Here is a 13726-nt window from a genome sequence, read left to right on the forward strand (position 1 = left end):
TTTGCATGATTTTTTAATTATCAGTAACAAAATCTATAGAATTGACATGATAACACACAGGTTGGCTAAACTCACAAAACATGCTATTAAGTATCCATACTACATTCAGTGCAAGGTAATATACTTACAGAAAAACAGACAATTTAAGGGACCTTTTCATGTTTAAATAAATTGACAAAATTAAAAAAAAGAAAATGTTTAAGATGTGCACATTTTCATTGTAATTATGTTGTTGTTTTTGCAAGGAAACAATAATACTGAAGATTTAACATGCTATAAAATATCAATTATATATGCATCTTTTATCAATTTAAAAACTGAAAATTATAAAGTGTACAAACACAAAATGATTGTATAATTTTGAAAGTTCTGTTGTTATCGTTTTATTTTGTGACATAACAAGGATTGTTTATATGATAAATAAAATACAGGCAAAATGTCATGTCAGCACAGATGGCTGAGTGGTTCAATCGCTTGAATTTTATTCAAAGGGTCAGTGGTTTGAGCCCAGGTAAGGATGACTTTTTTTCTTTCTTTAATTTTATTTTTGTTTAGTACTGGAACTCTTTAGTTCTGATGTTTACATTCATCAATTTAAAGCATTTAATGACAAACTTCAAAACATGCAAAAGTCTATGAAAAGGTCTTTTAATATATCGTCGCTTAAAAGTCAGAAGATTCCTATCACAATGCAGTTCTAATGTGACTATAGGCAGTTATGACTTTCAAGGGAGGAATATCTGGTTTTTTTTTTAGTCAACATGTCAAGGGAAAAAAAAATAAGGCAAAATAGAAGTCATGTTAAGAAACAAATGCAAACAACATATAGGCGTAATAGAGTACACAACAACCTGATGTGGTAACTCACATTATCGGCAATGGTGGCGTCACATCCGGCAGAGTTCAGGAGAACTTTGATGATGTCGGTGTATCCATGCTCCGCGGCGCACATGAGCGCGGTGGAGCCCTCGTCGTCCTGCAGGTTGGTGTTCGCGCCCATGTCCAGCAGCAGCTCCACCATAGGCAGGATACCCTGACGGACTGCAAACATCAGCGCTGTCTGTCCATCCTGGAATATCAAATTAATAGGTATAATGTAATTATATGAGCCTCTTTATGGACAAACAGGGCTTAATGCATGTCCATTAAGTGTTTTCCCAGATTTGCCTATGAAGTCTGCACAGGCTAATCAGGGACAACACTTTTTGCCTGGATTTTCATTTAAAAGAGACCTCCTTTAAGGTAAAAATTACATCAAAGCGGAGATGTGTTGTCCCTTATTAGCCTGCGCAGACTGTACAGGCTAATCTGGAAGGACACTTTAAGCACATGCATGAAGCAGTTTTCTGAGAACATTACTCATATGGTTATTGTCTTTAAACAGGGGGCACATTGGCAATGTTCAGTGGCAGTTTCTAAAAGGGCACGAGACCCAGGCTAGCTGCAAAAACATCAGAGCTGTTTATCCATTCTGGAATATTATGGTGTATTAGTTGAAAGTATATTGCAACCATCTGCCAACAAGAAGTCACTACGTCAAGTATGCAGGAGCTCCTCTACCCTGGCAGAATGCAAACAACAGAGCTGTTTTCCATCCTGGTAATAATATGAGGCATATCAAGTGCTGGAAGTGACTCTTTCTAATGTTCATGTAGCTTCAAGTCCAAAATGGATAAGTTAGTTTAGTTTAAACCTATTTATTTTAGCTCAATGGCATCTAAAGCCTCAGACCTTTTGAAATGCTCTCGAGGCCATTTCCTGGGCCTAGAACCAGTACTTGGTGTCTTTTGGGGAGATCTAAAGAACGCTCCTACAATGGACCCCATGACCACCCGGTCGATAGGCAGACATCTTATCCATTACACCACAGTGACAAATTATAGACATTGTATACTGAGAACATTATTACAGTATTCCCATCTTGGCAAGAATACCAGTGGCTGCTTCTTATATAGTTGTAATATAGTTGCATGCTGTATTATTGTAATAGACTTCTAACTACTCAACAAGTTTGCACCTGCAATTGTTCAATAAAACAGTTTATGGGTTGCAGGTTGCAATTCCCTGTTATATTACAATGCATCTGCACTATAACTTAAGATGAAACAGCTGTGTGGGGTGAAGGTACAACTTCAAAGTCAGTCCTTCGACAAGTTTGATTTACATGATGTCTTATTAACAGAAGTATTTTCCAAGCAAAGCTTTAACATTTCAAATATAAAATATTGACTACTTTATTGCACCCTTCAAAAGTGAATTGCTGACCAATATGGCTATTATTAACCAACTTGAGCATGGCTTTTATGTATTGATCTATTCGTTATAACAAAATACAAGAACAGGAAATAATCAATAAAACAGTATTACAATCTAGAAAGCAGTAAATATTTGCCAGTGGAACTTCATTTGAGTATTTCTGTCCCTGAAGTTCAAAGCAAATATGCTAATTTCAAAATTATGGAAAAAACAATGCCCGAGTTCTGTTCTGCTTTGAACCATAAAAGGGGTTTACTAACGGATATATCGATTTTTTCTTCAACCATCGATTGCTTTCAAGTTAAGCTGTTCAAACAGATAACAATAGTGTTACCTAATTATTATTTGATATGTTTAAAAACTAATGATTTGCAAAAACACAGAACTGTACTGAAGACATGCATTAAGCCCTGTTTTCCCAGAACAAGGCTAATATATATTCATAAGTTACTTTTTTAGCCCTGGTATTGATATCGCCCATGGAGAACAGCCTCTGCACCACCTCCACCTGTCGCTCGGTCTGCGGGTAGGACAGCGTGGCCATGATGATGGCAGTGTAGCCCGCCTTGTTCTGCTTGCTCAGGTCGCAGGTGCCCGCATCAAGGAGTAGACTCACAATGTCAAAGTTGCCGTTGGAGACGGCGTAGTGCATGGCCGTGTTCCCCTGAAAGTGCAAAAATGGTGTACACATCCGAGTCATATTGTAAGAAAACAGTGCTTTCTGCATGTGACATATTTGAAGGTCTACTAATAATAATACATATTTTTTTATGGCTGAAGGCATAAGAGAATTTTTTTCTTCTTACATATTATTATCAAACTTTTTTTCATAAACACTACACGTACTGTATTAACCTAAACATACAACTTTATCATTTTCTTTTTATCTTTTTATCAAATAATTTACATATCAAATTCCAAATCTAATACAAGAGGCCCATGAGGGCCTGAATCTCTCTACTGCTATAAACACTGTGCAAGTTTGGAAAGAATAAGATGGAAACTGTGTACTTAATCGCGCAAACAAGGAGAATTTTCTCAACTTCAAGGGGAGATTGTGTAGTTATTTCTCTGATACTGCTCATATTCAATAGGGTTCAAGTTCTCATTGATATAAAGATTCTGTGCAAATTTGGAAATAATTGGATGAAAACTGTGGAATTAATTGCGTAAATAAGCGGGATTTCAAAATTTTCTCATATTCAAGGGGAAGTCATTCTGGACTTATTGCTTTGATATTGCTCTTTTTAAATAAGGGCTGTTTGTAAAACGTGCATGCCCCCATATGGGCTGTCAGTTGTAGTGGCAGCCATTGTGTGAATACGTTTTTTGTCAATGTGACCTTGACCTTTGACCTAGTGACCTGAAAATCAATAGGGGTCATCTGCCAGTCATGATCAAAGTACCTATAAAGTTTTATGATCCTAGGCGTAAGCATTCTTGAGTTATCATCCGGAAACCATTTTACTATAACAAGTCACTGTGACCTTGACCTTTGACCTAGTGACCTGAAAATTAATAGGGGCCATCTGCCAGTCGTTATCAATGTACCTATGAAGTTTCATGATCCTAGGCGTAAGCATTCTTGAGTTATCATCCGGAAACCATTTTACTGTTTTGAGTCACTGTGACCTTGACCTTTGACCTAGTGACCTGAAAAGCAATAGAGTTCATCTGTCAGTCATGATCAATGTACCTTTGAAGTTTCATGATCCTAGGCCTAAGCGTTCTTGAGTAATCATCTGGAAACCATCTGGTGGATGGACCGACAGAAATAAAAAGTTATCAAACTTTAACCAAGGTTAAATTTTTTCATCCAGAAACCATTTTACTATTTTGAGTCACTGTGACCTTGACCTTTGACCTAGTGACCTGAAAATCAATATGGGTCAACTGCCAGTCATTATCAATGTACCTATGAAGTTTCATGATCCTAGGCATAAGCATTCTTGAGTTATCATCCGGAAACCATTTTACTGTTTGAGTCACTGTGACCTTGACCTTTGACCTAGTTACCTGAAAATCAATAGGGGTCATCTGCCAGTCATGATCAATGTATCTATGAAGTTTCATGATCCTAGACCTAAGCGTTCTCGAGTTATCATCCGGAAACCATCTGGTGGACAGAAGGACCGACGGACCTACATGTGCAAAACAATATACCCCCTCTTCTTCTTAGAAGGGGGCATAAAAAGTGTTTGAGTCCTCATTGATACATAGACACTGTGCAAGTTTGCCAAGAATTGGATGAAAATTATGGACTTTATCACATAAAAAAACTGAATTTTCATTTTTTTCTCAAATTCAAGCGGAGATAATTCTGGACTTATAACTCCAATATTGCTCATTTTCAATAGGGTTTGACTCATCATTCAGATAAAGACACTGTGCAAGTTGGGAAATAATTGGATGAAAACTGTGGACTTTATTGCGTAAACAAGCCTTATTTCACAATTTTCTCAAATTTAGGGGGAGATAATTCTGGACTTTTTTCTCTGATGTAATCCATTTTCAATAGGGTTCGAGTCCTCATTAATATAAAGACAATGAACAAGTTTGAAAAGAATCAGATGAAAACTGTGGACTTTATCGCATAAACAAGAAAAAGTCAAATGCACAGACGGACAGACAGACAGACGGACGGACGACGGAAACCACGCCATGACATAAGCTCTTCAGGCCTTCGGCCAGTAGAACTAAAAACCAAACAAGAGGGTCTGAAAGGCCCAAAGTTGCTCACCTGAGATAAAAAGAAATGACCTGTTCTTTGCAGCCTAAGATATCAATCAATGGAACAAATGTTGTAACCAAGTATCATGAAGAATGAACAACAAATGGCCCCTTGGCGGCCATGCTTTTTTAACAGACCTGAACCATTTTTTAACTCTTCCAAGATATGTCCAAATTTCATGAAGATTGGGAAAAAAATGTGCCTTCTAGACTGTTCACAGGTTGTCACTATATACATATAAAGAAAACTGCCCCACTCCCTGGCGGCCATGTTTTTTCACTGATCATGACCATTTTCAAACTCATCCGAGACATCCACATAACTAATGTTTTGACAAAATTTCATGATGATTAGGCTAAACATGTGACTTCTAGAGTGTTCACAAGCTTTTTTACTATATAAATATAAGTAAAAGACCCCCCGCCTGGCGGCCATGTTTTTTTTAACGATCCAAACCATTATGGAACTCAACTGTCCTATCCAGGTGTGGTAGTGCGGTCTCTTTTGCTTACGCAAATGAACCGGTCATAGGACGGTTACAAGTTATGTATGTTTGTGAGCACTTATGTAATGAGGAAATATTTATTTGACGAACTCTTATTTCCGGTCAGGATGACTACACTGACTGGTTGTAATTCAATTAACTAAAGGCATTCAGTCAGGGACGCCTAAATACACTCAAAGAATTTATTTATAAGTGAAAACCAAGGCAGCTTTAACAAAAATAACAAATTATTATTCCAAGAACTCGGAAAATGAAGAACAATGACAGAAAATTAAGAACAGGTACAAGCCAAGTCTAAAGAATCTAAGTATCGTTACAAAAATGAACAACATACAGCAAATACCTTAATGAATGTAAATAAAAGTTCAAAATCTGTCAAAAAAACTGATATAAATATAAGTTACTGTTAGTCTAGAAAGTGTTTCAAAAATCTAGTTTACAAAATAGGTCTAATTTAATCTAAAGAACAAGGGACAAAATTGTCACAAAACCAGGTTTTCATTGTGAAAAAAAATCTGATTAAGGGAGACAACTCAAACTGAACTTTTGAAATGAACAAACAAAATTAACCCCCTTTGTAAGTTTGTTTCAAAATAAATCTATTTTAAGTTGTGGTGACCTTGACATTGGAGATATTGACGTGATTCTTTCCTGCGACACACCGTCCCATGATGGTGAACAAATGCTCCAAATAATTGTAAAATCTCACAATGAATGACATAGTTATGGCCCAGACAAGCTCATTTATTGCCAATTTTGACCTTTGAACTCAAAGTGTGACCTTGACCTTGGTGATATCGACGTAATTATTTCGCGTGACACACCGTCCAATGATGGTGATCAAATGTGCCAAATGATTTTAAAATATGACAATGAACGACATAGTTATGGCCCGGACAAGCTTGTTCCGCCAGCCCGCCAGCCAGCGAGCCAGCCCGCCCGCATTCGCCAATCTAATAACCAGTTTTTTCCTTCGGAAAACCGGGTTAACAATATTTATGGAGATTGACAACGGACAAAAGGCGATCACAAAAGCTCACCATGAGCACGTTGTGCTCAGGTGAGTTAAAAAACTAGTGCATGGCCCCTTAAATCTATTACCAGATTGCTATATAATGGAAGCAATGATAGCTTACATTGGAGTCCTGCATGTTGACTATATACTCAAGCAAGCGATCCGAAATCTCGTTGAAACACGAGAGGTTATCTTCCACTTGGTGGGCGTCTGCAAGCTTTGTTGACGAGACTTTGAACCATTCCTTCTCAATCTTCTCTAGGCTTGCATTCTAAAAATAGCCACTGGGAGTTGTTACCAGATAATACATGTGACAAGCATTTACCAATATTTTACAACAAATGCCAAGAGACTTTTCACTTTTCTTTTCTAGATTTGCATTCTAAAAATAGCAACATTGACATTTTAGTCAATCTTACGATATCAACAAACATTTATCAAAACCATAAAACAAAATACATAAGCAAGCATTTACCAATATTTTTACAAAAAAACACAAAACACTTTCTTTTTTAGCTTTGCATTCTAAAAATAGCTACATTAACACTTCAGTCAATCTTAGGATATGGACAAGCATTTATTACAACTGCAAAAGAAAATATATAAGCAAGGATTTACCAATATTTTACAAAAAACACCAAATACTTTTAACTTTTTCTTTTCTAGATTCTAAAAATAGCAACATTGACATTTTAGTCAATCTTTGGATATCAACAAGTATTTATCAAAACCGCAAAGCAGAATACCTAGGCAAGGATTCTCCAATATTTTATAAAACAAGAGATGTGTTTGTAAGAAACACAATTTAACACAATGCCCCCGACTGCGCAGCTTTGATTTATTTTTATTTTTTATTTTATCCCATTAGAAAAATATTACTTCCTTGTGAAAATGATCTGTACCTGCCTCGGATAAATAGAAATTATCTACCTTTAAAGCTTGTTACTTCCCTTTTGATTTGTTTTTTTACCTTTGACCTTGAAGGATGACCTTGACCTTTCACCACTCAAAATGTGCAGCTCCATGAGATACACATGCATGCCAAATATCAAGTTGCTATCTTCAATATTGCAAAAGCAATGGGTAATGTTAAAGTTTTCGGACGGACGGACGGACCGACGGACCGACAGACTGACTGACAGTTCAACTGCTATATGCCACCCTACCGGGGGCATACAAAACTCTCACAACACTTTTGACTAGTCTCTTGATTTCAGCACACTGAGGACACTTTCAAAACTGTTAATTATACTAACTCCTTCAGCTTGCATGCTTACAAACACTAAAGACACTTAAATGATAAATTATTCTTTTCTAAGAACAACAAAACATTTTAAACAATTCAATTATAAGCTTGCATTCTAAATATAGTAACATCAAAACATTAGTAGTTTCATTAGCAACAATCCTTATCCTATCTTGTACATCAACTCCAAAGACTTATTGAACAATTCCTGTTTTCAATTTCATGGAGGCTTGCATTCTTAATATGGCAACCTCAAACATTTTGCTGATCTATAAATGATCTTACAAGTATTTCACAACCATTTACAACATACATCAAAGATATTACCAAACATTTATTGTCTTTCCTAGCTGTGTCAGCTGGAATTATAAAAAAGCATCATAAAACTGAAAGGTAACTGTTTATTTTTTAATTTAAACCAGTGTTTTTTCACCATTTTGAAAAAGGGGCCAGGTCCCTTTTCATTGTGAAAATCATGTTCTTTTGACTAAAATTGGGAAATTTATATACTGTTGTTAATTTTTTTGCTTACAACTAAATGATGAGACTTATGAAAAAACAAGATGTGTTTGTCAGAAACACAATGCCCCTACTGCGCCCCTTTGATTTATTTATTTTTGTTTTTGATTATATCCCTTTAAAAAATATTACTGCCCTTGTCAAAATGATTTGTACGTGCAAAATGATAGAAATTATCTCCCTTTAAAGCTTATTACTTCCCTTGGATTTGTTTATTTTACCTTTAGCCTTGAAGGATGACCTTGACCTTTCACCACTCAAAATGTGCAGCTCCATGAGATACACATGCATGACAAATATCAAGTTGCTATCTTCAATATTGTAAAAGTTATGGCCAATGTTAAAGTTTTCGGACAGACGGACAGACAGTTCAAATGCTATATACCACCCAACTGGGGGCATAACAATTATTTGCGGGAATTCTCAATTGGGAATTTTTAAGTCTCATTTGGGAGAAAATATATATACTTTTACCTTTGGAAATGGGCCCCCCTTCCAGACCCAAATTTGAAAGAAACGAGATGTGTTTGTCAGAAACACAATGCCCCCTATTGCGCTTCTTTTAAATAAAATTTCAATAGGTATATCATTTGGCAGGTTTAGAAATTATCTCCCTTTTATAGCTTATTACTTCCCTTGGATTGTATTTTCTTACTTTTGACCGTGAAGGATGACATTGACCTTAAAATTTGTTTCAGATTATATCCTTTAAAAAAATATTACTTCCCTTGTGAAAATTATCTGTGCCTGCCAAATGATATAAAATAGAAATTATTCCCTTTAAAGCTTGTATCTTCCCTTGGATTTTGTTTTTTTACCATTGACCTTGAAGGATGACCTTGACCTTTCAACACTCAAAATGTGCAGCTTCATGAGACACACATGCATGCCAAATATCAAGTTGCTATCTTCAATATTGCAAAAGTTATGGCCAATGTTAAAGTTTTCGGACAGACTGACTGACACACTGACTGACAGTTCAACTGCTATATGCCACCCTACTGGGGGCATAAAAAAACCACTGCTAACTGTCAGTGCTTATGTCAATCAAAAGATGTGAAGAACTTATAATTACCAACTGCTTTGTCTGTACTTGTGTGGAGTCTTCCAGATACAAGGCAAGCACTTGGCAAGATTCTTTCATTTCTGAATCTAGTTCAAATCTGAAACAAAACAGCAAGATAATGGTAAATAACAATGGCAGTCTCTAAGCTAATGTACATGAATAAAACATGGACCTTGCTCTTGGAGAACGGGGCTCTATGCATGTGAATAAAAAGTGAAGTCCGCAAAGGCTAATCAGGGATGCACTTTCCGCTTAGTTGGATTTTGCTGTAAAGGGACTCCCTTTGAACCAAAAAAATTCATTAGAGCGAAAAGTGTACTCCCTGATTAGCCTCTGCAGACTGCACTGGCTTATCTGGGACGACACTTTACGCACATGTATTAAGCCCCATTTTCCCAGAGCAAGGATCAACTCTATTTGAATTATGCAGCTAAATTTTGTGCCATTTGATCAATGTATAAATCAAAAAATATTGTTTAAATAACTTTGCGACTGTGATTACTTTGGTTAAGTTTTGAAGTTTTTGTGTGACATTAACTGAATAATTCATTGAATCTTTAACTAGGTGCCAGACTTGCTGTTAATATTTACTCACTAAAAGATAAAGCAAGGATAGTGTTATTTTAACATCACACATATCTATTAATATCATCACCACATGCACATCAAACTTGGAAAGCAAACCACCGATGTAGCATGCCACATTATGAATAATGCAACTCTTTCTAGAACTGGGTTGGACTTCTTAACAATTTTTGAAAATAATGTAAGAATAGAAAATGCTCTTTGGTTAAACCTTATTGCACTGTAAATTTACAAGTTGACGATTCCATATTTTAATTTCTTACAATGACATTTGTAAATAAGAACTTGGTTTTAAAGTATTTGTCTATATATTTGTTGTATGCTATATATATTTTTTAAATGAATCAATTGGGTGGATCAAAATTAACAGATTTTCCACAAATAATGCAAGTACTTATGAACCTTGCATACACATTATAGTTTTATATCTTTAAATATTTACCAAATTAAACTTTGTCAGATCATTAAAACCAAATATCATATGATTAATGTATGCAATAGGTTATCAAAGAGATTTGCAAATGTAGGTTATCAGAGAGATTTACAAATGTAGAATTCTGAAGTACCAGTGTATTATTCTCGAATAATCAAAGAATTTCAGAGACCTTTTTAGAATCTGCATTCAATGAAGTGATGACTGAGTAGTTACATGGTTGCCATTTAATTAATTAGATCAAAGGAAAAAGTTGAACTTGAAATAACTTACACCTGAAAAGACATGACAGAATGTTTTGAAGTTTTGTGTTGTTTTCTTCTCATTAATTTAACAATCCTTCTATTTAGTAATTTTAAATTGCTTACCCCTAATTTGGTTGTACAGGGCAATCAAAAACAATTTTTAATAGTTGTTTGTGAAACACTGCCAAAACATGTTGTTTTGTTTTTTTAAACAATATTAATCAATTATTCAATTACAATTTATTTTGTAAGTGTAAACAATGATTATCAATTTAAACATGTTCTGATATTGAATCAATACATCATCATTCTGCAACATACACTTGAGTATACATTGAACATCGCATCACGCTGAGTATACATTGGACATCACCTGCACGCTGCCACATGTTACGTAAATTATTACAGCACATGTTTACCACATGTTACATTATCTATTGAGCACCGTAAAGCATTATTTATTTCATAAAACCATATATATATTACAATTACCATCATGCATTTAGGCTTGACTTGATTGCTTTCTTTGCAAAATTCTTAGCCAATTATCTACATGCAATATTTCAACATTTAAAAAAACTTTTCTTTTAAGGGCAAAATTTATTTGTCTTGGTATACACCTGTCATGATTAATACATGAATTTAATATTTCAAAGAAATGTTACGCTTAATGTTTTATGTAAGCACTTACATTTAGGTAAGTGTTCCAGTTAATATGGTGATTTATTTTTGTGGGGGGTAAAAGTTTCTATTTACTGAGAGTCAAATAAATACATTGAATTGATATAGCAAGAAATTGTTAAAAATTATGTATTAATTGTAAAATGTGCATTTGCCAAAATTCAATGTTTTTTCCATCCTGATTTCTAAAAATAATTAGTTTGATAGGAAATTTCCCAATTTGATTGACAAGTTAAGCGATAATATTACATTTTAGTTACATGATTATTTAGCTTTAATGTTAAATCATAAAAGTGAAAAAAAAACAACAATAATTTAACCCCTTCAAAAAATGTATAAAATAAGTAAACCTTACAAAAGTTTTCTCTCAAACTATGATTAAATCTATACGTAGCTCAAAACTGAAACTGTTACACGAAGAGTGATGGGTGACATCAATTTGAAATTTCAAAGACTCAAATCACTGTGATATTAAATCTGGGACAGATTGAGCAGCAGACAGTTATAGTGAATTGAGGGAGACATTCGGATATATATAGTTTATATGCAGCTACATTATATAGTTCTATTCCTACCAGTATCAGAGGATTTTGTATGGCTGTTCCATGTATGACAGGCATATTTAAAATGCCCATCTCTTGTTCAATGCACATTTTAGTAAATAATTATTACTGCTCCAAAGTTTAAAACTTTAGACACAGTTGTTTTCTAATTAGTACAAAGAAATTTTTAGTTTGTATTAAAAAATTCTCATGGTACATTAAAAAAACTTGTTTTAAATGTTGTTTTTACTAACGCCACAATTGTTTATTAAAATGATTTTCGGATTTTTTTTCTAAAAGTGTCGGATATGAGGACGGGAAAAAACTGGCCCCAAAAAAGTTGTCGCCACCTGATCGCGGTGTAAAAATCACCCGTAATTCAAACTTAATCAATAAGGACAATCATTTAAGAAACCTTACTACATTAATGAATAATGGCATTTACTATATTTTTATTACTCTGAGAAGTATGTTAATACATAAATAACAATAAGTACCTTCATAAGTCTTAATATTTAAAGCTTTATTTTTATATAAATAACATTTTTTCCACTTGATAAACCAGATAACCAACATAATATAATAACGTTAACAATAATGTAACAGTACGCTGCATAAATGTTTCAGAATTATTTATTAAAACCTAGAATCACACAAATATATATCATCTGAAAGGAAAAATTTATCAAACATCAGAAAATAAAGCATCTCAATTCAAATTGTTAAACAGTTTATACATTTGGTCATTTGGGCATGATATACACCAACTTCTGTTTATTATCAAATTTCACAAATTCTAAAACAACACTTTTTGTTAAAAGGTTTTCTGTTAGTTGTAGTGGTTGATTTCCAGGTTCAATTAAATGATTTTTTTTCACATCTATTTCTTGACCGAAAGGCCCAGGATAATTGCCACCATCTATTCTTGTTGTCTGAAATAACACAAAACATATTTGTACAAACTATATACAACAAATCAACACATAAATGTCACTATCTTTAAATATGTCCGAATTTTAACATATCCAAAATATAGTACATCGAGTGAAGGACCTACTTTTGATTTCAGAAATAAGTTGGTATCTTAATTAAAATATTTCGTTCCAAGAACATTTTAATAATGGAACTGTTAAACACAAATGCCTGTTGAAACAAGTTAACATGTGTTTTTGTGGTATTGATTAAAGAAATAGCGTCCCTAATAATCGTTATAATTATTGATCTTCGTGACAGTTTATCCCAGGATAACATAATTGATAGTTCAATGTCATAAAGGAGCTATTAATCCGATAATAACACCCATAAACTTGACTATATTATTTGGACATTCATGGTTTGAAATCATTTTAAAAACTATTTTGCGATTTTTGAACTTTTGGTACGAACCAGTTCGGAACAAAACCGAAGTTTCGTACCCATTGAAAATAACGAAAAAACACATATTACATGCACAAATTCGTCACTACAACTACATTAAACAACACATAAAATTTAATTCTCTAAAATATGACCGCATTTGTGCGTAAAATAAGGAATGTTTAAAGTTGATAGGCGTAAATGGGTTTCGCATTGCGAGCACCTTTTAAATTAAAATCGTTCTTTTCTTATTGCTTTCATATTTTTTTGTCATTTTATAGTTCTGGCTACCATAACTTTAAATGTCGCTTTTTATGATTTATGACTGGCGCAACTTTATAGTACAGGTATGTCAATACTATATATACTGTACGCTGAAGTTTCTTTAGCTAGTCATTTTAATACTATCAATTTTATAAAATTGTAAAGAAATAATAAAATATTTACTTACAAATCGATTCCATTCAGGATTTCATTTGACGGTTGCATAATTATTGAGAAATTAGCAGACTTTGCTGATGAAAGCGTTGTAGCGTTTTTCAACTT

General features: G+C 34.1%; 1 protein-coding gene across 8 annotated transcripts in view; it reads right to left on the bottom strand.

Annotated features, from left to right (window-relative positions):
* The window catches only part of LOC127874127 (KN motif and ankyrin repeat domain-containing protein 2-like), a 55032-nt gene that overhangs the window by 10906 nt on the left and 30400 nt on the right, over nucleotides 1-13726 (bottom strand). For all 8 annotated transcript variants that reach the window (XM_052418269.1, XM_052418270.1, XM_052418268.1 and 5 more), the window contains 4 exons: nucleotides 9348-9435; nucleotides 6629-6778; nucleotides 2708-2920; nucleotides 869-1069 (listed from right to left, as the gene is read on the bottom strand). In XM_052418269.1, coding sequence (XP_052274229.1) covers nucleotides 869-1069; nucleotides 2708-2920; nucleotides 6629-6778; nucleotides 9348-9435 — 652 coding nt within the window. The remainder of the gene's footprint in view (nucleotides 1-868; nucleotides 1070-2707; nucleotides 2921-6628; nucleotides 6779-9347; nucleotides 9436-13726) is intronic.

The sequence above is a fragment of the Dreissena polymorpha genome, chromosome 3 (assembly GCF_020536995.1).
Source record: "Dreissena polymorpha isolate Duluth1 chromosome 3, UMN_Dpol_1.0, whole genome shotgun sequence".
In the NCBI taxonomy this organism is placed as follows: Eukaryota; Metazoa; Mollusca; class Bivalvia; order Myida; family Dreissenidae; genus Dreissena; species Dreissena polymorpha.